The sequence below is a fragment of the Ursus americanus genome, chromosome 2, assembly GCF_024610735.1.
Source record: "Ursus americanus isolate L20-20 chromosome 2, mUrsAme1.1.p, whole genome shotgun sequence".
In the NCBI taxonomy this organism is placed as follows: Eukaryota; Metazoa; Chordata; class Mammalia; order Carnivora; family Ursidae; genus Ursus; species Ursus americanus.
In genome coordinates this window covers 8,740,612-8,764,948 of record NC_142128.1, presented here as the reverse complement: position 1 = coordinate 8,764,948, position 24,337 = coordinate 8,740,612, and the positions used below count along the sequence as shown (strand labels likewise).

The window sequence follows — 24,337 nt, the reverse complement described above, 5'->3', positions numbered from 1 at the left end:
AAATAACCCTAGTCTTTCAGACTCAAAAGCACGGTCCCCAAAGCTCTGGACCGCCCTGGCTCTCGGGGCCTTCTTCTGGGTCCAGGTGGCTTTAACGCAAACAGACATATTGTTTGCTAAGTCCGACCTATTGTTCATTCATTCATCTTACACCTACGCAGGGCGTCCCACAAGTCAGGCTCGGGGTGGGGATGGAGGGGCCAGGATGGTCCTCTGCGCACGTCCCCTGCCCGCGTGTCCCCGCGCTTGCCCACGCGCTTGCCCACGCCTCTGAGCACACACTAGGGCCCATAGCCCCCGTGCACCTGGGGACTGACACTGGGACCACGCCCGCCGCCCACACGTACCGGTGGCACAGGCCACCCGGGCGCCGACCGTCGCGCCCTCGCCCCGCCGCGACCGCCAGCCCGCGGCTAGCCAGCAGGGCAACAGCACTTGGCGCAGGCCCCTCCCCTCCCCCCAGGCGGCCAATAAGCGCCGCGACCCGGGCCGGCCCCGCCCACCACGGGGAGCCCCGGCCGCCGATTGGCCCGCCCGGGCGCAATGGCCCCCGCACGTGGGGCGGGGGCGGGGGGTGAATGAAGTGGAAGCGATTCCCCCGCCCCCGCGTTTACCTCCCGCGCCCGGCGCGGCCCGCCCCCCGCGGCGCCCAGTCCCGAGCCCGCCCGCCGGCCCGCTGCACCCGATCCTGGCGTCCGGCTCCCCCGGGCCCGGACCCCGCGTCGTGGACCCGCGATGGCCAAGCGCAGCTCGCTGTCCATCCGCATCGTGGAGGGGAAGAACCTGCCCGCCAAGGACATGTGAGCGCTGCCGGGCGTGGGGGCCCCAACTTTCTGGGGAGGGGCGCTGCCCCTTAAGCCTGACCTTTTTGGGGTCCACGCGGCCCGCCCACAAGTGGAGCAGCGGCGAGGGTGTGGCGAGCGTGGCCGCGGTGGGGAACTGGAAGGGGAATGGGGACAGTAAGATTTGTTGCGAGCACCGGGCAGGGGGGGACAGGGAAGGGCCGTGGACTGGGGAGGGGACGAGGTTCTGTAAGGGGCCTGAGTTAGCAGGGAGGGAGCGAACGGCGGCTCAAGAGGGGAAGGGGCTTTAATAGGATAGGGGCTGAGCGTGGGGGGCACCTCGCAGGGAGATGTCTCGGTGAACTGCGGGGGTGTGGCCGGAGGGGGTGGGGGGTGCCCTCTGGAAACGAGGGGTCTTCCTCAGCAGTTCCGGAACCTTGAGTACCCGAAAGTGTGCACCTGAAACACGCCCTGGGGCCGGGGCTGTCCCGGGGCTTCCAGCTGCGCGCTGGTGTGAAGGGTGAACCTGTAGGTCAAGAGGCCGGGACCCTGCAAAAATGGGGCGTCTGGGGAGCAGCTGTTGCTCCTGCCTTGGGCTTGATCTGAGCTAGGCGGTGGCTTTACCTCCCCACAAGTACTCAGCAAGGCAGTTCTCATCATTCCATTTTACAGATAAGGAAACCAAGGCTCGGAGACCTGAAAATGCTGGCTCCAGATGGCAGAGCAAGGTCTTGGGTCCAGAGCTCCTAACACACGCTGACATCTAGGGCTTTCCCTGGTCCCTGGCCAGATTTGAGGAGGTTTCAGGAGCCCCTTGTCCCAGCTTCTTTCTCCGTAGTCCCAGAGCTCAGCTGCCCCATCCCATCCCTGGCTCCCTTGTGTTCAGCCTTGGGCAGCATCTTTGCTCAGAAGCCTCGCTTACCCCTTCTGTAAACTGGAAGTCAAAATCCCTTAAGCACAGGAGTGTTGGCTGGCTCAGTCGGTAAAGCATGGGCCTCTAGATCTCGGGGTTGTGAGTTCGAGCCCAGGCTGGGTGTAGAGATTGCTTAAAAATGAAATAAAAAAAAAAAACAAAACAAAAACCCTTAAGCACAAGGCTCGAGGTATGCTGGCTGCTTGGAGCAGGGTGTGGGGGAAGGGGAGCCCAGAGGCTGCATAGGGTCCAAAGTCCTCTGTCTGGAGTGCCCCCCCCTCCCCTGCCCGCCCCGGCCTCCTCAGCCAGCTCCTAGATGCCAAGAGGTGGCGTATGGGGAGGGGTGCAGGAGGCCAGGGCGAGGGCGTCTCTCTCGCACAGACGGTGGCCCCTGTGAGTTTCCCTGCTCACTCAGCGCCTTGAGCAGTTCTAGTTCAAGGCCCCCTGGGCCTGGCAAGGCCAGGCTCAGCAGTTGCTATGGCAATGGGTGAGGGAGGGGGCTGGGCGGCCGTCTCCAGGTGGGTTTCTGTGCTCAGGGGTAGGTGGGGCCGACGCTGGGAATGTGGTCTTGGGGGAGAGCAGGCGGATGAGCTCTGAGGAGGGTCTCAGCTTCCAGGCCCAGCCTCTAAGCACCCCCCAGGCTGGCACCGCTAACTAGGTCAGCTTGGCCTCCTCTGGCTGGTGGCTGCTGGGAGGAGCAGCCCCTCCGTCTGTCGCCTCCCTCCCCATCCCCGCAGGCCCTAGTGCCTGGCTCTAGGCTTTCCCCAGGCCCAGGTGGTGAAGCTGCGGACTGGGTCTATCTGGGAGCCAAGGGGCCAGGTTCTGGGCCCAGCCCTGCCTCTGCGCAGCCCAGGGACCCTGGGGCTCCATTCCCGGGGGAGTGGCCACTAAGTCCTGTTGGTTCCGCCTCCGGGATCTCTTTCCTAGCCCTACCCCCCCCCCCACTCACCTCCCCTCACCTCCTGAAGCCCTCTGACCTGTCACCTGGCTCTTAACTCCAGCTGTCACACACCCCCCCCCAGCCCCTTACATTTGGGCTCTTTGCAGCCCTGCTTTTGCATGCTTTTTGGGGCTTCTGCCTTCAGACCCTCCCCTTCAGAGTCATCCAGAAAACTCCTGTTCATCCTTCAGGACCCCTCTCAAACTTCCGCTCAGTTCCAGGGCTTTCCCTGGTGCCCTCCGGCAGCACTGGTTCATGTGCCCCCAGGCTTGTGTCCTCCACCAGTTGGGGTCAGCTGGATTCAGGAGGATGCCCTTGGTGGCAGTTTCTGCTTCTTGGGCTGCCCGTGCTGTGCGACCAAGAGGGGTAGGCCCCATGACTCCTTCGTCTTGGCATTCCGGGGCCCTGGGGGGTTCCTGGTCCATGGTAGAGAAGAATAAGGGCTGTGGAGGACCCTTCCATTTAATCCTTGTATTCTATAAGGTAGATACGCTCAGTTTGTAGAAGGGGAAACCGAGGCGCAGGGTGTGCAAGTCACTTGCCAAGGCCACATAGTACTTAGATAGAGAAATCGGGATTCAAACCCACTCTTTCTGCTGCTGACAGGCCAAGAATCCTAGCTGGGCCGAGGTTGCAGCCTTGCTGTGGGGCTTGGTGGGGACTGAGCCTTGCAAATGCCATGCAAATCATTTGGCTCAGGGACAGCAGGGGTTGGAGATCCCAGGAGGCCCTCACCGAGTGGGGGATGCAGGGATGGTGGTGAGCCTGCCTCGCTGTGCCCCACAGCTGGTCTCCTGAGCGGCATCCCTTCTAGCCGGGACTTGCACACTTCTGAGGACGGGGAGCTCACCACCTTTCATAGTGACCCATCTTGACTGAGACCGTTGTAAGAAGGAAGACATCATCACAGCTGCCATTTCCACTCATGGGCTTTTAGTTCTCTTAAGGGCACAGAGCACAGCTGTTCTCCCTGTCACCGACCGCTTTCAGAGCCCACCTGTTCCTGTTTTCATCCACCGTCTCCCATCCTTGCGTGCCTGGGTCAGCCAGACAGGAGCTAAGTCTCATAATGACCGGTGACTGACTGGCTCCCACGCCCACTGGCCCTGGGGACGGGCCCGGGACTATTTCAGGGTTTGCCCTGATCCTTCCCTTTCCACAGCCTGGAAACTGCCAAGGGGCTAAATATAGAGGCCTCGCAAGTAGCCAGGCTGGCTTCCACAAGTGACTTGGGGAAGGGGAAATGGGGCAGGGGACCAGTCCGGGGGCCTCACAGGGCAGAGGGCAGTGGGCAGGGGCACAGGTCCCAACAGCTGGCCAGGGATTATGGCCGGGCCTCTGGCCTCAGTCCGCTCCTGACAGTGTCCCCTTTGCCCCTCTCTGATCCAGTCACCCAGCTCCTCGCTGCCCCTGCACACCCAGGTCCGTTCCTCCCTCCGGGCCTTTGCCCACCCCTGTGATCTGGCTTGTAACACAAGCCCCAAACCTCACGGTTCATCCAAAGATTCATTCATTGAGTGAGAGCTACACAGTGGGCAGAGCTGGGCTCATAGGGCTGCCAAGGGTGCCGGGCCAGGAGGCAGAGGCAGGGTAGAGGGGGCCTGCCCTGCTCCCCTCCCCCACCCCAGGTCTCAGCCCACATGGACATCTTCCTCCTTCCCAGTTCCTTGTGCAAATACGCGTGCAGCTGCTGGGCCCTGCCGCCCAGCCCAGCTCTGGGGGTGTACAGGGGCCTGACTGCTGGAGGCCCGGAGTCCCCTGACTTTGGGGTGGTGGGATGCAAGCCATTCCCAAGGGGCCCTCTGGAGGAGCGGGCTCCTAAGTGACAGGGGAAGGGGTGACAGGCAGAAGAGCAAAGAGTCTAAGGCCATGCCAACATTTACTAAACACCTGCCATGGGCTGGCCCTCCCATCAGGTGGGGGACCCAGGGCAGCCACCCTGCGAGCGGTCATTGCGCACCTCACTGCACTGCGTGGGGAGCCGAGTCCTGGCAAATGTTCCTGGTCAGCATCGGGAGGACCTTCGAAGATGTTTGTGTCTCGTGGCTTCCTCTGCAGGAAGAACCCCTTTTGAGAAGGGAAGCAGGGCCTGGAATTCCCCAACCTCCAACATGCAAATCACTTCCTTTTTATGGACACTGGGCCTGGCACTCCCGGAGACAGTCCTCACCCCCTTTCTTGCCTGGGACCAGCCCTAGGCCTGGCTGGGGCTCCCCCCCACCTCCCGCAGGAATCCCCTACCAACCGAGAACAGGGCACCTGAACAGTCCCAGCCTCATCTTCCCCTTCCTTTCTCAGATGGCCGAGAGCTCGGGGGCAGACTTTACATTTGTTCATTCATTCATCCAGCAAACATCCCTGGGCCCCCTGTCTTGTGCCGAGCCCTGTCCTAGGCCCTGGGGACACAGAAGTGGCCTCCTCCCTCAGGTAGTCAGGTGGGGGTGGCAGCTGAGGACAGCACATCACTAGCAGTCCTGGGATGGAGGGAAAGATGGAGAGTACAGAGACAGTGGCCCCAAAGGGGAGACCTTACGCCCGGCCTCTGGGATGGAGGGGGAGCGGGCTCTGAGGGGCGGGGCTGAGGCTGGGAGGTGGGCAGCGCCGTCCAGGCAGGAGCAGCAGCAGGAGCAAGGGCTTGGGTGTTGAGGATCGGGGTTTCTGGAGCTGGCCTGGGGCAGTTCCCTGCTATGACTGTTGTGTCTCCCTCCCCAGGGCAGAGCAGGGTGGGGCGGAAGGAAGGGGTGGCAGGAAGGAGGATCTTTTCCCAAGCAGGAGGGGCGGCCGAAGGCCCTTTCTCCCCTTCCCCAGCACTCGTGCAGGGGAGCCTCGTGCAGATAACTGCCTTTGGCTCACCGGGAGCCTCCCAGACTGACGGGGGGGTGGGGGGTGGGGGGGGCAGACGTTTTGGCCCGAGGAGCCGTTAGGCCCCAGCCTAGCCCCGCCCCCCATGCCTTAGCCTTGATTGTCTTTTTCCTGGGGTCACCAAGGGCTGAGCAGCCTGGGAGCCCCTGGGCGCCCCGCCCCCCGCCCCCGCCGCTCAGCCCCTGCCTGGCCTTGTTTCTTGCAGCAGCGGCAGCAGTGACCCCTACTGCATCGTGAAGGTGGACAATGAGCCCATCATCCGGTACGGCCCCTCCCTCCAGCCCCAGCTAGGGGTGGGTGACCGGACTACTCCCCGCCCACCCCTGTCCGTCCAGCTCACAGCCCGGGAAGGGGAGGGCTCCGAGCATCTGATCCCCTGGCCCCGCCCCCTGCCCGACACACCTGCTGGGAGGTGAGAAAACCGATCTCTAACTCTTGCTGATTACGGACCTTAAAGCCCATCCAGCCATTCGATCCAAGAGTCTCTCGCCCACCCTGTTCCTTTCTGTGATCTTCACGGCCCTCAGAAGGGACAGAGGATGGCGATTAGTAACAGCAGCTCATTTATGGAGTACGGTCCCCCAGGCCCTGTGCTAAACCTTTTGCAGCCCGTTTAAAACGTGCAACGAGCTAGATGTGATATTATTAAATTGCATTTTCAAATGAGGAAACCGGGGACTCAGAGAGACCGACTTGCCCAGGGTCACATACCTAGGAGGTGGCAAAGTCAGACTGGAACCCAAATCTGGCTGACCTCGAAGCCTGAGCATCCCCCCCATCCTGGCTCTCCCTTGGGGTTCCCCGCTCCCTGAGAGACTCCCACAGTGGTCATGCCCCAGAAAGGCATGCCGCAGAAAGGGGGCCCCAGCCTGTACCCAGAAGGGCCACTTCCTTGGATTCGCTTTTGTCCATGGACTCCATGATTCTGGGCAGGGTCTTTGAGGTCCCACCCCCTCCGTCTCTCTGGCCTTGACCTCGGACTTCATGGCCAGAGCTGCCCTGCTGTTCTGCCCACCAACGTGCCCATTGCTGACAGCCAGCCGAGGCTGCCAGACTCGTGGTTCTTCCCCACTTCAAACAGGACCCCAGGTCTTCTTCCACATTCTGTCCAAACCATGATACCACGAGGGGGATGGGCAGGATGGCTCTGATTGTCTCTGTGACAGGGAAACCGAGGCACCAGCGTTCAAGTGACCTGTCAGAGAAGTGGTTGGGGTGAAGATGATCATTTGAGCCTTCACCTGGGTCCTTGGGGGTTTCGGCTCCCCACCCCCCAACAGTCCCTGCTGATTGCCAAGAGCGGAAGGCTCTGCCCCGGAGGGTCTGGCCACATAAAACCTCTCTGGGTCGGGGTCTGGACCGGGGCTCCCCGGCCCCTCAGGAGGACCATCCAGCTCGAGTCCACTTGGCCATCCCCCTGTTTCGACCCTCAGCGAGTCTGTTCAGCACCAGGAGCCAGGGGGAGGCTGGGAGGCCAGCCCTCTGGTTCTGGCTCTGCCACCATCCTGTCATGTGACCTGAGGCCAGCTATGGCCACCTGTGGTCTCAGGTTCCCCAAATGGAAAATGGCCTGCTAGCTGCAGCCCTATGACCCACCCAGGGCAGAGGGGAAGGTCAAGGAGGGAATGACTGATGGTGGGCAGTGGGGTCCAGGACAAAGAGAGTCATCAAACGGCACAGCACTCATTCTCGGGAGTGGAAGGGGATGTGGCGGAAGGTGAACCGAAGTCCCGTGGCCCTGTCTTGTCATGGCCCGTGGGTGGGCCAGGGGCCTGGGGGGGCCCAGACACGTGCTGAGGGTCCTCTCCTGTAGGACAGCTACTGTGTGGAAGACGCTGTGCCCATTCTGGGGCGAGGAGTATCAGGTGCACCTGCCGCCCACCTTCCACGCGGTGGCCTTCTACGTCATGGATGAGGATGCCCTCAGGTGGGTGGGCCCCCACTCTTCAGACGGGGCCCAGACCCTGCCATCTGCCCCTCGCGGCCCATGTCACTTCTGGGACTGCTGGTCGCTTTGCATCCTCTTTACGGCCTGGGGGGAGGGGGATCCCCGGGAGGGTCCGGAAGGGTTCAAGGTTTGAGCAAGCAGGTGTCTGTGGGGGCGGGGGGAGTTCACACTGCTCACACCATGTCATCCATATGCACGTGCCGGAATAAAGGCGCAGGTGTGCTGGCCTGTGCGTAGGGGCATGCGAGTCAGGGAACCCAGAACGAACTTGGCATATATGTGGGCTCATGTGTCTGTCCACGTGCAAAAACCTAGCCCATGGTCGTGGGAGTGTCCAGAATGCAGGGCCTACAGGAGGGTCATGGGTCCCGCTCCGATCGGCTCCTGCAAATGACTGGAGCGTCAGCCTCCCTGCTTCCCACAGGGCCCCTGAACTGGGCCAGAGGGGGGTCCTGGGCTCCCTGCGGAGCCCTGCCCACCTCTGGCTCCCTCTCCATCCTCCAGCCGGGACGACGTTATCGGGAAGGTCTGCCTTACCAGGGACACCCTGGCTGCTCACCCTAAGGGTAAGATCCCCGGGAGGGAGCCTGTGGCCTGCTCTTGCTTCCCCTCCCCTGGCCCCCTTCCTTTCTCCCCCCACTGGTCTACCGCATCCCTGGCTTTCCCCTGATTCAGAGACGCTTCCTCTAGGCTCCTTCACGGCGCATGCTCAGGGAAAGCCATGTCCGCCCTCCCTAGAAGGGCCTCTGGCCGTCTCCTGCACCCTGACCTCTGTGCCCTGGGCCCCATTCTGTCCCCTCCTGGGACTGTGTCCCCCTAGGGCAGAGAGGGGCTGCCAGTGGTGGGATCTGGGGCCTGGGGCCTCTGTATGCTCCATTGCTGAGGTGTGGAGATCCCTTCTCCCAATCAGGCTAGCTCTGTACCCTTGGGGTCCCCTTAGCCTGGGCCCCAGTGCCACTCTGTCCTAAGCCTGAGGGGCCAGCCTGTGGCTGAGCTAGGGCCCTTGGGTGATGGCTGAACTGCTGACACTGTTTCGAGGGGTTAGCCCTGATGCAGCCTCACTGCGTGCCCTGGGGCAGGTGCTGCCTTCTCCGGGCCGGGTCCCTCTCTGCCAGTGACGGTTCAGAGCGGGAGCGTTCGCACGGTTCAGGTTCTGCTTGTCTGAGCCCCTGTGACTCCTCCCAGGCCTTCCCGCCACACACCTGCTCCTGTCTGTGAGGCCAGGGAGGGCATGCGGGGGTGGGGGGGGGCAACTTTGCTGACTCATGGAGCCTCTTGGCCTCAGCCAGGCCAGAGGCCTCTCCTGCCCGCTGCCCCCGCCAGCCCCTCAGGGTCCAGCGGCCCAAGTGATGCTGGTCCCCTGTTGCTCCCCCATCTGGGCTCGGCCCCTCCTCCAGCAGCCCCAGATAAGAGCCACTGTTTTAAGATGGAGAAACTGAGGCCAGAGAGGGTGGTCCTGTCATGAGTTAGGGTCAGTGGGGCACGACAGTAAGGACACAGGGGTTGCCGGATTTGGTTTCACATCAAGCCTCTTCCAACTGCCGTTGCTCAGCTTCCGAGCCTGTGTCCCCATCTGTCCCTGGGGACGACGGCCCCTGCCCCCTGGAGCTTGAGAGGACCCCGAGGGGATGGTGGAGGGGTACTGTGGCGGGGCCGAGGGAGAGGGCCGGGCCCCCGCTGAGCCGCCTGTCCCGCAGGTTTCAGCGGCTGGGCCCACCTGACGGAGGTCGACCCTGACGAAGAGGTGCAGGGCGAGATCCATCTGCGCCTGGAGGTGGTGGCGCGGCCGCGGGGCCGCCGGCTGCGCTGCTCTGTGCTGGAGGCCAGGTGAGACGGGAGGGTCTGGGGAGCAGGGCGCTGGGCCCCCCCGCAACCAGAGACACCGGCCGTGACTGCCTGCCTGCTGTCCCCCCCCTCCCAACTCCATGTCCTGGCCCTGCACCTCCTCCCACCAAGGCCTGTGCGGGCGGACCGGGGAGTTGCCCTGACCTGAAGGTGTTTCCTGGGTGACCCGCCCAGGAGGCTATGTCTCAGGGGACGGGGTGACGTTCTAAAGCTGGGGCTTTGGGCATCATTGAGCAGTGGGAGTAGCAGGCGAGAGGGAAGCCCGAACTCTGAGCAGGCAGCCCCCATGCCAAGACTGGGCCTCCCCTGGGTTTAACTGCTGTATGAACTTGGCCCTGTGTGTGTGCGCGCGCACACGTGTGTGTGTGTGTGTGTGTGTGTGTGTGTGTGTGTGTGTGTTGCAGGGGTGGAGTTGTCCTCAGTGGGGTGGAAGGAGTTGCTGAAAAGCTCCAGACGGGCAGGGTGGGGTTCCCTCCAGGAGGGACAGTGACTTGGGCCGAAAGGTGGGCCTGAGTCACCTGTGACAGCCACCCCCCCCCCCCCCGCCCCGGGTATTTTTAGCTGCAGGCTCCCCTCCCGTCCGGGCCTGAGTGTGAGTCACACACGCTCCATGAGGAGCGCCTTCCCTTCTGGCCCCCGGCCGCCTCCACAGGGTCCTTGGCTGCCTCTAGGCCGGGAGGGCAGGGCCTGGGCAGCGCCTGTGGAGGAGGGGGGTGGGCGGCTGCCCCGGGAGAAGGCTGTCTCTCCCGCAGGTGGGGACTGTGGCTCCGCTGGCTGGGTTCTCTGTGCTGGGGCCGGAGCGTGGACGAGGCCCAGGCAGAGGGAAGACGTCTGGACGGGGGCAGAGGCCCGCTCACCCTCACGCTCGGTCAGCCCCACCTGCCGTTCCCCTGCCCACCTGCTTCCTCCTCCCTCAGCCCTGCCCGGTGCCAGGCTGTCTGTGGCCGGCGTGCGTGTGCACTCGCACAGGCACACACGCTCATGCGTGTGCTCACACCGGCTCACACGCATGTGCACACGTGCGCACACACGCTGCTGAGACTCCTGGGGGCGCAGTGGCTGGGCCAGCCTGGCCTCTGCTTAGCAGCTGCCTGGGCGGGAGGAGCGGTCTTTCCAGACCTCTGTGTGGAGTGGGGGGTCTCGGCCCCCATCGCCACCCCCGCTCAGACCCCGCTGGCATTCAGGGAGGCGCAAGAAGCTGTCTGTGCAGAAAGAACGTTTCTCCTCATCTTTCTGGGCAGATTCTCAAGGCCACGTTCTGGAATTCTCTTAGCTTTGAGGAGGAAAGAAAAGTGGGCATGAGAGGCTTTAAACTGAAAATATGGGAAAGAGCGGAAAATAGTATTTACAGGAAATGGAAGCGGGGTGGGCTTTGCTGCTGTTCACGAGGGCTCTGAGCTGGGGGTGCTGTGACCGGATTTGGGCCTTGCAAAGGACCGGCAGGATGGCCCAGCGGGGCTGCTCACCGAGATCTACGCCCCAAGTAGGGGAACACTGTGGGGCAGGCCTTCCAGAAGCCGTGACCTCTACCTTGGGGGTTATCTTCTCCATTCTACTGATGGGGAAACCGAGGCTCAGAGGGGCGGCCCCAGCTCAAGGCTGTGCTGGGGACCGGGGGCAGGGCAGGGGACACAGCCCAGGCTGTTCCATAATGCACTTGCCTCCCCCAAGCCCCAGAGCAGAGGACGAGCTTGCAGCCGGCCTGCAGCTGTCCGGTCAGAGGAGCCATGGCTTCCACCACGGGGAGTCCCTAGCCTGGTGTAGGTGCCGCGTGGAGGCCCATGGGGTGAACGTTGTCCAGAAAAGGGAGAGGCACTGCCCACAGTCACCTGGCTTGCCAGGGCGTGGATGAGCCCAGCCCAGTGTGCTTACACCGCAGCGGTGGGGTGACGGTCTGGGGAGAGGGTATGAGAAGTGGGTGCTCTGCTTTCCCCCAGGGACCTTGCCCCCAAGGACCGGAACGGTGCGTCTGACCCCTTCGTCCGAGTGCGCTACAATGGCCGGACGCAGGAGACCTCGGTGAGGGGGCTGGGGGCGGGGGCTGGACAGGCCTTCATCAGCTGGGAGGTCTGGCTGGGACTGTGGTCTCGCAGAAGAGGTTTAGAAAAGCGGGGTGACCCCGGTGCATAGCAAGTCCCAGCACTTCTGGCACCAACCCCCTATAGCCCCAGCTGCCTTTCCCTCCCAGCCACTTGGGCCAAGACAGCCGGTGTGGGGTTCATGTGCACAGTCCGACAGCTCCCCTCACTGCTTTCCTCCAGGAAACAGCCGGGGTGGTGGGCTCAGCCTTAGGGTGGGGAGGGGGTGGAGTCCTGGTTTCCCAGTGCAGTCTGCTACCCAATTGCTGTGTGGCCTTGGACAAGTACCTTACCCACTCTGGGCCTCTGATTCGCCTCTTGAGAAATGAATAGGGGTCTGGACAGGAAGTTTATACCTCTGCTGTTGCAAGGCCCCTGTAGGGATCCCAAGTGGGGTATTTGGGGTGGCTGTGCCCTTGGCTGGGCCTTGCTTGGGGGGCCCCTTGGGGTCAGCCCTGCCCGTCCTCACTCCGTTCCGGGCAGATCGTGAAGAAATCATGCTACCCACGCTGGAACGAGACGTTTGAGTTTGAGCTGGAAGAAGGGACCGCGGAGGCGCTGTGTGTGGAAGCCTGGGACTGGGACCTTGTCAGCCGGAATGACTTCTTGGGCAAAGTGAGTGCTCCGCTCCTTCCGGCTGCACCTGCCACCACCTCGGAGCCTGGCCTCCATCCCGGCACCCCCTCCATTCCCTCCCCCCACCGGCTGCCCCGAAGGGGCACTCCCACCAGCCACTGGTGCTCAGGGACCCCCAGAAGGGACTCCCCCAAAAGGAACGGTAGTTGGCAAGGAAGAGAGCTGAGGGTCCCAGCGTCAGCATGGGGCCCTGCCTCTGCTTTGTCCCCAGGTGGTGTTCAATGTCCAGAGTCTGTGGGCGGCCCAGCAGGAGGAGGGCTGGTTCCGGCTACAGCCCGACCAGTCCAAGAGTCGGCGAGGAGAGTGAGTGCCTGGGCTTGGCAGTGGGGCTGGTGGGCTTCGGGCCCCAGGGGGTGGCTGGGGGCTGACAGTTGGCTCCAGCAGGCAGGGTGGGCAGGCAGGCTGCACAGGGCAGGCAGACCCTTTCCCATCAGGCCAGACTCTGTTATCCTGGCTGGTCCTGCTGACTGGCCCTTCTCACAGCCTTGGACTCAGTCTTGTCCTCTGAGCTCCAAGGCGGTACAGGTCTCCTGCTTTCTATCTTCTGGCAGATTCTGGAACAGGCCGTCAGACTTTTTCCCTTTAAGGGTTTCTCAGCAGACCTTAGACCAGAGTTCCAGTCCCCAGAGCTCTGACTCTCCCCCAAAATTTCCAGAAATAGGTTGCCAGATAAAATATAGGATGTCCTCTTAAAGCTGAATTTCAGATAATGAATCATTTTTCAGTGTAAGTACGTCCATAGAGTGTTGGAGATAGACTTATACTAAAGATACACTTAACGGGGCGTCTTATATTTTTATGTTGGTAAATCTGGCAACCCTAACAGGGAAGCCCTCTGGCCTCCTTGCCCACCACTCAGCCTGGAAGTGGAGGATCAGCAGTGCCCCCCACCTTGGATGGTTCAGCTCCGTCTCTCTGCAGAAAGCCCCAGACCCCCCATCCCCACCATCGACAGGGCGGGGGCAGGGCAGATGGCTGTGTCCAGCAGCAAAGCATTTCCGGAGAACCAGCCAAGGGCCACGTGGAGGGCTTCTGTGGACGAGGATGAGGATGGGGCCGTGTGCAGCAGCATCACTCAGTGAACTGCACTGTGCTTCCGGAAAGGGCGGGCCTCAGACAGTTAAGCCTTGCACCCCCATCAGGAGGGCTCTGGGCAGGGGAGCTTGGCAGTGAGAGCTGTTGTGGCAAGGTGCCTAACCCGCTCGAGCCTCAGTTGCCCCTGGCACGTTGTGATGACGCTTGGGGATTTGCTGCCGGTGTAAAGGGTATACACGAAGGGGCTGTTCTCTGACAGTTTACAGACTCCCGGCTGGGTCAGGCTCAGAGTCCAGGAGTCTGGAGGGCACAGGGAGCCAGGCTGTGAAGATGCTTGGGTGGCAAGGGCTTTCTGTGCAGGGAAAGAAAGCAGCTCGGGGAAAGAAGGGCGGGGGGCGGTGCAGGGAAGCAAGGTGGAGGGCGGGAGCCGAGAGACTGGCCCCGAGTGGGGAATGTGGAGGCAGTGGGGAGGGGGCCCGGCCCAGGTGGCCTGGGTCCCTGGTGGAGAGGTCACAGGCTGCCCGTTCCAGGGGCAGCCTGGGCTCCTTGCAGCTGGAGGTGCGGCTGCGGGACGAGACGGTATTGCCCTCCGGCTGCTACCAGCCCCTGGTGCAGCTGCTGTGCCGTGAGGTGAAGCTGGGCGCCCAGGTGAGGGGGCCCCGGGGGAAGGTGGGAGGGTCCGGGGACAGTAGGCCTGTCCTCCCTGTCCTACACCTGCTCTGAAGAGCAAAGCTCTTGGTTCTCAGGATGGTAAGGAACTAGGGCCCCTTGCCATCCCTTGGGAAAACACCTCCCCTTCCCCGTGGTCCTCTGAAGTCCTCAGAGTGAAGGGTTTGGGTTCCCCTGTGGGTCCTCCAACCCCGTCTCTCCTTGATGCCTCCCACAGGGCCCAGGGCAGCTGATACCACTTATTGAGGAGACAACAAGCACCGAGTGCCGCCAGGATGTGGCCACCAACCTGCTCAAGCTCTTCCTGGGGCAGGGACTGGCCAAAGACTTTCTGGACCTGCTCTTCCAGCTGGAGCTGGGTCGTACCAGTGAGGCCTGGGAAGGGGCGGCCTGTCTGAGGGTGTGGTGGATCGGGGAGCCAGGAGCCAAGGACTCCAGAGATGCTGAGAGGGGAGAAATCTGGGAAGCCTTCCTGCAGGAAGGTGCTGGGTCTGGTTAGGAGGCAAAGGAAAGAGCAAAAGGCATAGGTGAGGCAGTGCTCTGGGAGGTGGCAAGGAAGTTCTTTACAGAGGGGCCAGCTTAGAGCCCCCAGCCCCGTGGTCCTCTGTCCTTCCCCAACCCCCTACCCACTAGAACCTCCGCTTGTAGGTGAGGCTAACACCCTGTTCCGGAGCAACTCTCTGGCTTCAAAGTCCATGGAGTCTTTTCTGAAGGTGAGGTTGAGTGGTATATGGTCTTTGTTTCCTAGATGAGGAGACAGAGGTTCAGAAGGGCCAAGAGAGAGAGTGGGAGCCTAAGCTCCAATCTTCTCTTGGGAGCCTGGGCCCTTTAAGGCTAAGAATGTCGTCCGTCCACCCATGCATCCATTCACTCGTTCATTCGTGCAGTGTCATGCTGTCCTGTTTGTATGCCTGGCTGTATCGTGAGTGGACACAGCAGGCGGATGGTGCACGGGGGTGGGGTGGGGTGGGGGGGCTGGGAGGCCAGCTGCAGGGAGATGGCCGGCAGCTGGAGGCCAGAGGCAGGACCAATGCCACTCCCCACGGCCCCCAGGTGGCTGGTATGCGGTATCTGCACGGCGTCCTGGGCCCCATCATTGACAGGGTGTTTGAGGAGAAGAAGTACGTGGAGCTGGACCCCAGCAAAGTGGAGGTCAAGGATGTAGGGTGAGGCCGGGGGCGATCTCGGGGTGGGGGGGGTTGGGGGTGCCAGGCCCTTTTTGCAAGTGTATGTTTGGCTCTTGATGCCTGAGTCCTTCTCGTCGCTCTTCCCACCTGTGCGTTGCCTGTCTCCCTGTCCCTGCTGACGCCTTATTGCTCCTGTCTCGAGGAACCTCTGTGCCAGTCCTGTGCAGGGGCGCTGACCTCCATCCTCTCTGCGGGATCCACTCAGGTGCTCCGGGCTGCACCGCCCACAGACCGAGGCCGAGGTGCTGGAGCAGAGCGCGCAGACGCTGCGCTCCCACCTGGGGGCGCTGCTGAGCTCGCTCAGTCGCTCCGTTCGCGCATGCCCCGCCGTGGTCCGCGCCACCTTTCGGCAGCTTTTCCGGCGCGTGCGCGAGCGCTTCCCCAGCGCCCAGCACGAGGTGCGCCCCCTGCCGGTGGGGCTGGGCGGAGGGAGGAAAGCGGTGGGGGCTGGAGGAGCCCTGGCGTCCCCGGGTGCGGCGGCGGTGGTGAGGGGGGTTAGAGCCACAGGCAGGGCCGTGGGGAGAGGGAGAGGCAGGGTCAGCACCAAAGGCCCGCGGGCGGCCACACGTCTAGGCCTCGGGCAGTCCAGCCCTCCTCTCCCGCGCCCCCCAGAATGTGCCGTTCATCGCCGTCACCAGCTTCCTGTGCCTGCGCTTCTTCTCTCCGGCCATCATGGCGCCCAAGCTCTTCCACCTGCGGGAGCGGCACGCGGACGCGCGCACCAGCCGCACCCTGCTTCTGCTGGCCAAGGTGCAGGCCCGGGGGTGCGGGCGGGATGCCCAGCCGGGTGCCCACGGGGCCCTTGCCTGCATGGCAGTGTGTCCCCGACCGGCTCCTGGAACGCCGGTGGCACAGCACTTCGCAGTTGACAAAGCTTTCTCGTGGTCCCCCGAGCTCTGGGACAAAGAAACAGGCCCCTGGGGGGGGCAGGGGGAGAGATTACCCAAGGCCAAATAGTCTGTGCGTGTGGATGCGGAGTTTTTAATCCCCAGAACTACTTATTCCCAGGCGGCACGTAGCTGCCTGGCACCAGGCTGGGGCCGGCGTACCCAGGGAAGCAGTCTCATATTAAACTTGCCGGGGAAGGCTAGTAGGTTGTCCTCAAGTAGTCTCAACTATCAGGTCCCGAAAGGCCTCAAGCTCCGTGATCGGTTCAGCCCGTAATGCCAGTGGGGATGGAATGGGCCCATGAGCAGCGCTTGTGCCGATCCTGCCTCCGTTTCTACAGCGGGAGTAGCACCTATCTGGTGGCGGGGCCGGGGAGGTTGCAGTGGGGGGCCCTTAACCCAGCAGAGCCCGGCCCTTGCTGCTGCACCCCACAGGCGGTCCAGAATGTGGGCAACATGGACACGCCGGCTTCCAGAGCCAAGGAGGCTTGGATGGAGCCACTGCAGCCCACCGTGCGCCAGGGCGTGGCTCAGCTGAAGGACTTCATCACCAAGCTGGTGGACATCGAGGAGAAGGAGGGTGAGCACTCCCCGTGGGGCCCCACGTTAACCTCTCAGGTCCGGGTTTGCTCCGCCCCTGCCCCGTGGCCCCGCCCACACCAGCCCCTCTACGGCCCCGCCCACAGCCTCCAGGTCTCTTTGGTCGCACCCACAGCCTCTTGATCACGTTTGCCCCGCTCCCTGTCCCACAGCTGCCCTTACCCTCACGGCTCTGCCGCAGCCCCCACTTAGTCCCTGGACTCACATTTTGCCCTCCGTCCCTGGCCCGGCAGAGCTGGACCTGCAGCGGGCGCTGAGCTTGCAGGCACCGCCGGTGAAAGAGGGGCCGCTCTTCATCCACAGGACCAAGGGCAAGGGCCCCCTCATGTCCTCCTTCAAGAAACTCCACTTTTCCCTCACCACCGAGGCCCTGAGCTTCGCCAAGACGCCCAACTCTAAGGTGGGTAAGGAAGGAAGCAGGCAAGTGGGGATCCGAGGGGATTATAACACTCTGGAGGCCATCTGGGTGCCTGCCTCGGAGCCCATGGCAGGGCCCACCGGGATCATAGAAGAAAGCCAGGCGGGCCCAGGCTTCTGGTGTCAGCCATAGGATCTCTTAAGACCCGTGGGGAAGAAGCTTCTCTGCCCAGGGGGCAAGGGACGGGCAGCGGCTGCAGGGTCAGCCTTCGCCTCTTGGTGCATGAGTGGGGTGCGGGGCTGAGGGGTGTTTCTGGGAGAGGAAGGAGTGAGAGGGGAGCTGGGAGGAGTCCTGGTTTCCTGCCCTGTGTACCTAGGAAGTGTCTCAATCTCTCTGAGCTTTGGTTGGGGTCTTGGCATACCCATTGGGGATAATGGTCCATACTTCCCAAGTCGTTGAGGGTAGAGGAAGTGACCGCACTGAGGGTGCAGAGCCCGGGCCGGCACAGGGCAGGATCTCAGCCAGTGGTTTTACCGAAGGCCCTGGGCTGGCCTCCCGTCCGTGCTCTTCTCCCAGGAAGGGCGGAGCACACACGTCTTGGATGGATCTGCTGACCCCTAGCTGAGCTGACCTGACCCCACACCAGCCAGGCTCTGGGGACGGTCTGCTGGGGATACCTGACCCAACCCTGAGCAGCTGATGAGGGAACCAAGGGGGTGATGGAGCTCCCTGGGTGACCCCTCAGCCTGGGCCTCTCACTTTCCAGCTTCTTCCACTCCGAGCAGCTGCCCAGCCACTGAGACCCCTCAGCACGGACTGGCGGGGCCTTCCCTTATGCCCCTCTGGGCCCCTTTCCTTGCTTGGCACTGAGCTCTGCTCTTCTGTGGGCGCGTCCGTGCATCCCTCTGTGCAGTGCCCTCTCTTCTGCCTCCTTCCTGTCTCCTCCTCAGCAGGTGTACCCCAGAACGGGCAACACATCCTCTGTCCTTTGGGAAGCCCCACCCCCAGATGTGTGCCCCGGGACTCCCCTCCAGGTTTTCCCACTCCTCCCAAGAGGTGGCACTGGCCTTCTCATCACTGAGGCTAGCAGGGCTGGTGGGCTTGGATGCCGGGGTGGGGGGGTGTGGGTGCTCTCCTGAGGGCCACGGGGACTGGTAACCTGGGTGATAAGGGCCCTGACGAGTTCTGATGGGAGACCCCAGGGGCTGGGGGCTGCTAGCCCAGGTTCTGCTTAGTAGGTTGGGGGCCCCTCAGGCGTGGATCCATCAGGCGTGCAGCTTCTCCCTGTTCTGTTTGTATCTTAACCATATTGGATGATGGCAGGAGTGGGGAGGGGCCAGGAGGCGGGGAAGGGAAAGGCAAGTGGGGGAATTACTCATAAGGGGGAGGCCCAGGGCCCCGTCCGGCAGGTGCTACCTTCCAGGCCTGGGGAACGCTGGGCGTCCAGACACTTTTCCAAAGCTCAGATCTCCCGGGACCGCTGCAGACCCTCAAAAGGCCGGGCACTTGGTCACCGTCTGTCTGCGCTCTGTCTGGCTGGGGTCACTCACAGTAGGGAGTGCTGTGCTAACCCCCGGGGACTGCAGAGGGGGAGGCTGAGGCCCAGCACTAGGACACGGAGTGGCCCCGGCCTGGATCCTGAGTCTCCCCGGCCCGCCCACTCCAGAAAAGCGCCCTCATCAAGCTAGCCAACGTCCGGGCAGCAGAGAAGGTGGCGGAGAAGAGCTTCGGCAGCTCACATGTCATGCAGGTCATCTACGAGGACGACGCGGGCAAGCCCCAGACCGTGTACCTGCAGTGCAAGGTGGGGGCCGTGTGGGGGCCGCTGCGGGAACAGCCGCCTGCGGGGGTGGGGGTGGGGGGCTAGAAGGAGGCCCCAGTGAGTCTCCTACCCCGTCGTCGGCTGCATCAGGCCCAGCAGGGTGTGAGATCTGATGTGAGTGCAGTGTGTGTGTGTGTGTCCGTGTCCTGGGCTCTGCGGGCCTGCCCAGGCACCCAGTGTAGGTCTGTGCATGGTCCAGTGTAAGGACGGGTACGTTCCCGTGATTCGGAGCTTCACACGTCGTACGTGTTTGCGGGAAACTGGGTTTCTGAGCGTCTGTGTTGGTGCCCATGTGTTGTGCTGCGCGTCAGCACGTGATCATCCAGGTCTATGCAGGCGTGTGGCTCTGGGTGCCTGCTCTCAGATTTTCATCTCTTTATGTGCTAACTCTTCCATTCGTCTGAGAAGTATTCGTGGAGCCTACAAGGCTCCAGGCGCGGTTCTCGCTGGTGGGGGTACAGCGGCAGGCGAAACCGAGCCCTGCCCTCGCGGAGCTTGTCTCCCAGGGAGGCAGACCGACCGCTAAATCGGTATTTAAAATGTCAGATGGTGGCAGTGCCTTGAAGGGCACAAAGGAGACTGAGAGAGGGAGGGGACAGAGTAGCGTTCAGCGGGGGGATGCTGCTCTCTGAAGGGTGGGCGGGAAGGCCTCTGACAGGTGACCTCTGGGCAGGGGCATCGTGAAGGAGAGAATGTCCAGGGGCAGGACGGAGAGGAAGGTGAAGTCAGAGGGGGTTTGGCTTGTCCCTGGGAGGGACTGTCCAAAGCCTCAAGGGAAAACGGTGGCCATCCCAGAGAATTGGCGGGTTGTACGCTGCCTGGGGAGGGCCGAGGGGCCAGTGGCAGCTGACACCCAGCCCATGCTCTGCTCATCAGGCCATGTGCCTGGGAGCTGCAGGAGGGAGGGCGGGCTTCCTGGAGGGGGTGACCGCTGACCCCCCCCGCAGTGCGTGAACGAGCTAAACCAGTGGCTGTCCGCGCTCCGGAAAGTGAGCATCAGCAACCCCGGCCTGCTGGGCTCCTACCACCCTGGCGTCTTCCGCGGGGACAAGTGGAGCTGCTGCCACCAGAAGGACAAGTCAGGTGGGAGTGGAGGCTGGGCCCCTACGTGGCATCTGTCCACCCTGGCCGGGGCACGGCGTCTTCGGGCCCTGGCTTGCTGGCCTGGCTGGGGGCCACCTGTGCACCTGCGGGAACGAACGGGCGGTGGACCGGTCCCTGCAGGTGCTCCGGGCGGGGAGGGTTCCGCGACAGGAGAGTTTGGGAAATGCCGCGTGGTGTGGGTCCCGCATGTGGGTTCATTGAAGGCCCTGAGGAGGCGTGGAAACGAGTTGGGTGCCGTCTCGAACGCTGTGTAACGCAGCACTCATTCACGTGACAGGGACCCTTTCTTGTGAACCAGTGCTCCGAGGAACACGCTGTAGGAACTGCTTGTGCCAAGGGCACGGGGGGCCCCTAAGCTGCCCTGGAGCCGCGGGTGGGGGACCCTGGGCACCAGAGGGATGGCCGAGATGAGCTGCTGCTAGAACTTTCCATGATGGTGGCAGCGGTACCCAGTACTGTGCATGTGCTCGTCATGAACGCATGTGGTTAGACTTAAACCATGGCCAGTATGGCCCAGGAACTGAGTTTTAAGTTTGTTTTAATTTTATGTAATTTTAATGATTTTATATTTAAGCGGCTTGATGTGGCTAGCTGGCTACTGTATTAGAGAGCTCAGTTGTGGAACTGTTAAGATCTTCCTTTCCTTACCTCCAACGCTTTACAAAATTCTTGCTCCCCGGTCTCAGAAGAGACTCCACACTTGGAGCCTCCAGCCTCCACCCCTGGAGCCCGGCACGGGGAGCCCCTGGGAAGCTGCTCCACCTGGTCCAGCCCAGCCCTGGGTCTGGGAGGGGGCAGGGGCAGCTCATTACAATGGTGTCGCTGGTTGGTTGCCTGACCTGCAGCCGCTGGCTTTGACCCTCGTGGCCTGACCTTGTTATTGGTGAGGGGTTTCCCCAGGGCGCTAGGAGGCAGGATCTGGTAGCCCATTCTGTGCAGGACAAAACCGAGGCTTAATGCGGGCCAATGCCTCTGCCAAGGTCATAAGGCCAGCAAGTGGCAGGGCCAGCTTATTGCAGGTGCAAAGCCCTCAGCTTCCGTCCCCATGATCTTACGGTCCCAGGCTACTCCCTCCTTCCTTCCAGAAGGGCAGCCATCCAGAAAGCTGTCCAGTGCCCTGACTTGTCTCCTGTACGGCTCGCATGCTCTGCAGTCGTGTATCTCCGGACTCAGGAGCCGCACCCGACAGAGATGAGCTACTGCCCCCCTGGGCCCCTGAGCCCATTCCTGTCCCTCTCCAGGCCTCGACGTCCCCACCTGCACTGCCATGAAGTTGGACGTAAGCTCTCACGGGGCCTGCCCGCAACCCTGCCCTCTCTGTGCCCCCAGATCTGGGCTGCGACAAGACCCGGTCACGGGTGACCCTCCAGGAGTGGAATGACCCTCTGGATCACGACCTGGAGGCCCAGCTAATCTACCGGCACCTGCTGGGCGTGGAGGCCGCACTGAGGTGAGGAGGCCTGTACGGCCCCGGGGGAGTGTGGCGGGCGGGGGCCAGAGCTGGGGCCTGTGGCTGGTCTCCTGCTGCAGATCGGGCCTGGCCCCTTCCTGCCTGTGGCAGTCACACCTGGGGAGGGGCACGTGGGTCTCCGGCATGAGGCTGGCTCATGTGAGGATGAAGGCCCAAGGGCTGCAGAAGCCCCAGGTCATTGTCACGGCCATGCCCTGCCCCAGGCTGCCCCAGCCTCCCAACCCGTCCAGCCTTCCCGTGGTGCCCTCGGAGCGCAGGGATTGTCCTCAGCCAGCTCTCTTGAGTTCCTTAATGCCCTGGTTCTCGGCCCTGGCCCCCGCTCAGAGAAAACCAGAATGCCTGCGCCCTGCCCCACTGACTTAGAACCTCTGGAGGTGGAGTCCGGTGTGGGGACAGCTCCAAGCAACCCGGTGCTGCCCTGAGCCTGCTGGGGTGGGGGCGGATTTCTGTCCCCCACCCCTGTCCCCGGGCCCTGGAGGGCTGGTGGCTGTTGTCCTTGTTCCTCATCAACTTTTCCAGGGTGTAATCTCTTCCTTAAAGCCCTTCAAAGCTCACGGGGTCAGATGAGAATGGCTCGCTCCCCTGTCAGCCAGAGTCTCCAGTAGTTTCCAGGTCTCTCTGCCGCCATATCCTTCCTGATGGTGTAGCCCTGTCACTGGCTCCCTCTCCACCCCTAGTCTGGCCCCCTGGCTGGGTGACTTCGTCTTCCATCTACAGGATGAAGCCACCACCCTGTCTGCTCTGTTTCCGGGACCCACAGTTGTCCCCCATTTAAGCCAGGAAGCAGCAGAGCAAAGATTTGAACCCAAGCCACCTTGGGTTTAGGTTGGTCCTGCCACAGGACCCGTGCCCCTGGGCCTGACCATAGCACCTGCCTTGAGAGCTTCCCCACCTCCGGAACCACTTGGCCACCCCCCTCTCATTCCGCCTCACCTCCTTGCCATCGAGCACCCCAGACCTTCTGGCCCACCAGCACCTCTGATCCCTGACACGGTGGCCCGTCCTTAGTCCCTGCTGTACCCACTTCCCGTGGCTGCTGTAACCAATTACTGGACACTTGGTGGCTGGGGACAACACAGATGTCTTCCCTTGCAGTCAATGTTGAATTAGCAAATGAGCAGGGGGTAAGGGACCGGTCCGACCCCACAGGCCCACGAAGGCATCTGAGGAAGAGGAGCCCGTTAGATCTTAGCAGAGGGACACAGCTCTTCCGAAAGAGGTCAGGGAGACCATCCAAAGGACCAAGCCAGTGGAATTCCTAAGTAAGGAATTTCAAGCCTGGGGTCCACGTGGCTGCTCGCTCTCCCTCCATGTAAGCTCCCAGGATCGTACCCGAGAGGGCCCAGGGATCTCTGGGGAACCCCGGTTAGGAATTGCCACTGTCTCCTACTCCCATAAGAAGGAAACACATTCCACGGCCAGTTCATACTGGGGACTTCTACGCCCCAATTGGCCCTTTTCCCCAGGGACCTCTGAAACAGGAGTGACGTGGTTCGAGCTTGGTTTCCAAAGTGCCCACTGTGGCAGAGGTGGGGGGGACCAGAGGAGGCTGGAAGAGGGAAGGCGGCAGGTGACCAGACGACCACCACCTGGGCCCTGTTTCTTCCCCACAGATGAAAGGGTCAGCCCCCCACTTCCAGGAGGCCTGCACAGGGTCACCCAGTCTTCCTGGCAGGGGCAGCACAAGCTCTCACTCTGTCCTCCCCTCCCCTACAGGGAGAAGCGCCGGGAGCTGAGTGCAGGCACAGAGGCAGGCTCTGTGCCCACGGGCCCAGGGGAAGGTAGGTCTCTCCCCTCTCCTCTCTGGACTCCCGCAGTGGCCTGAGTTCCATCCTGGGGTGCTGTGGGCGGGGCCCCACTGCCCAGGGCCCTCTGGCCCTGGCTGCTCTGCCCTCACCCTGCATTTGCCTCCAGCCGCTGAGGACGCACTGGCCCAGCTGCTCCGGGTGCTGCGGGACCTCCAGGAGGCCCACAGATCCAGCCCAACCGGCTCACCGCCCTCGGAGCCCAACCGCCTGCTGGCTCTGCAGACGTGAGGCCTGCCCCCCCCCCCCCGCGCCCTTGCTGAGCCCCCTGCCAGGTGCTTGGAGACCCCCGGTGCGCTTTCGGCTCTTCAGTTCACTCCCGCTCACTGGGGAGCAGGGCTTAGGGCTCTTGTGGGCTGGGTGAGTTGGGGAACCGGGGGTGCAGAAGGCCCGTTGTTGCCCGCTGGGTCTCTAGGGGACTTGGCGTGCTCCTGCTCCTCTGTGAAGCCTGGCTGCTCCCCGAGGCCCCTGCACCATCGCTGGCACTAGCCCACACTCGCCAGGGATCCTCTCTCCTGCCCAGGGCAGACCTAGCCAGAAACCACCCATGGGATGGTCCGGGCCTGGGAGAACTGATGCTCCTTGGACCCAGAGAGGTGGGAGGGAATACGGAGCCCAGGAGACCAGGCCTGGACCTCAGCATCCCCCAGCTCCTGGCCACCACGCCACCTGCTCCCCTCCGGCCACTGGCTGGGCCCCTGGGAGAGCTTCGCTGGTGCTCTGTTGCTGACAATAAACCTGCTGTGACAGCCTGGGCTCTGGGGTCTTGTGATGGGGGTCGGTGGAGGGACTGGGCCTGGGGACTCCAGTGGCTCCTTGGGGGTGGCCAAGGACGGGGTCCACCAGCATAGGCTTTGTGCATCCCCTCTGCCCCCTCCCAGGGGGACTCGTTTCTCCCCCCAGCTGCTGGCCTCACCATACCCCTGGGTCCCACTGCTCCATCCCCCACAGGCTAGAGTCTGAACATGCCTCCCCTTCCCTTCCTGGCCCAGGGGTGGCTGAGTCTGTGCCACCCCTCCCCCATCACCAGCACCCTGTTCTCTGGCTCCTTCCTCAGGGCTTCACACAAGTCCTCACGCCTGTTCAATCTTCTTGGGTTTCTGGGACCTTGTGGTCAGGAAGTACTGACCCCAGGGTCTCCTGCTCCCTAATGCGAGAGTGAACGGGAAAGAGGTGTGCATTTATGGGGCTGCCACAAGTAGGAGCCTGGATTTGAACTGCATACACACAGTGGTGACACCTACCACCCTCTCCTCCAGAAGGGTCCTGGGGTGGGGTGGCTGCTGCAGCCTGAAGAGAGGTTACAAGTGTCTGGCACTGTCCCTACTGCTCAAATACCCCCAAACCCCTGGGTTCTATTAGGCAGGAAATGCCCCTTTTGGGTAAAACCTACAC

General features: G+C 62.6%; 1 protein-coding gene across 2 annotated transcripts; it reads left to right on the top strand.

The window, feature by feature from the left end:
* Positions 1–594: 594 nt before the first annotated feature.
* On the top strand, positions 595–23,697 carry RASA4B (RAS p21 protein activator 4B). 2 transcript variants are annotated; one of them, XM_045773783.2, is made up of 21 exons: positions 595–800; positions 5,703–5,759; positions 7,311–7,424; positions 7,950–8,011; positions 9,143–9,272; positions 11,228–11,309; positions 11,852–11,983; positions 12,216–12,307; positions 13,570–13,687; positions 13,926–14,076; positions 14,357–14,421; positions 14,762–14,874; positions 15,101–15,293; positions 15,508–15,645; positions 16,218–16,362; positions 16,616–16,782; positions 18,491–18,544; positions 19,510–19,645; positions 20,996–21,116; positions 22,854–22,918; positions 23,052–23,697. In XM_045773783.2, the coding sequence occupies exons 1-21, from the start codon at positions 736–738 to the stop codon at positions 23,171–23,173; spliced, it is 2,322 nt and encodes a 773-aa protein (XP_045629739.2). In that variant the 5' UTR covers positions 595–735; the 3' UTR covers positions 23,174–23,697. The 2 variants fall into 2 exon arrangements, with proteins under 2 accessions (XP_045629739.2, XP_045629738.2); XM_045773782.2 differs by having other exon boundaries at positions 18,407–18,544.
* Positions 23,698–24,337: the final 640 nt, after the last annotated feature.

Excerpts from the sequence above, each read along its gene's own strand:
- RASA4B (XM_045773782.2), top strand. The coding sequence starts at position 736 with ATGGCCAAGCGCAGCTCGCTGTCCATCCGCATCGTGGAGGGGAAGAAC. Across the intron at positions 14,422-14,761 it reads CCATGGAGTCTTTTCTGAAG|GTGGCTGGTATGCGGTATCT; the intron begins GTGAGGTTGAGT and ends CACGGCCCCCAG. Across the intron at positions 16,783-18,406 it reads CCAAGACGCCCAACTCTAAG|AAAAGCGCCCTCATCAAGCT; the intron begins GTGGGTAAGGAA and ends CGCCCACTCCAG.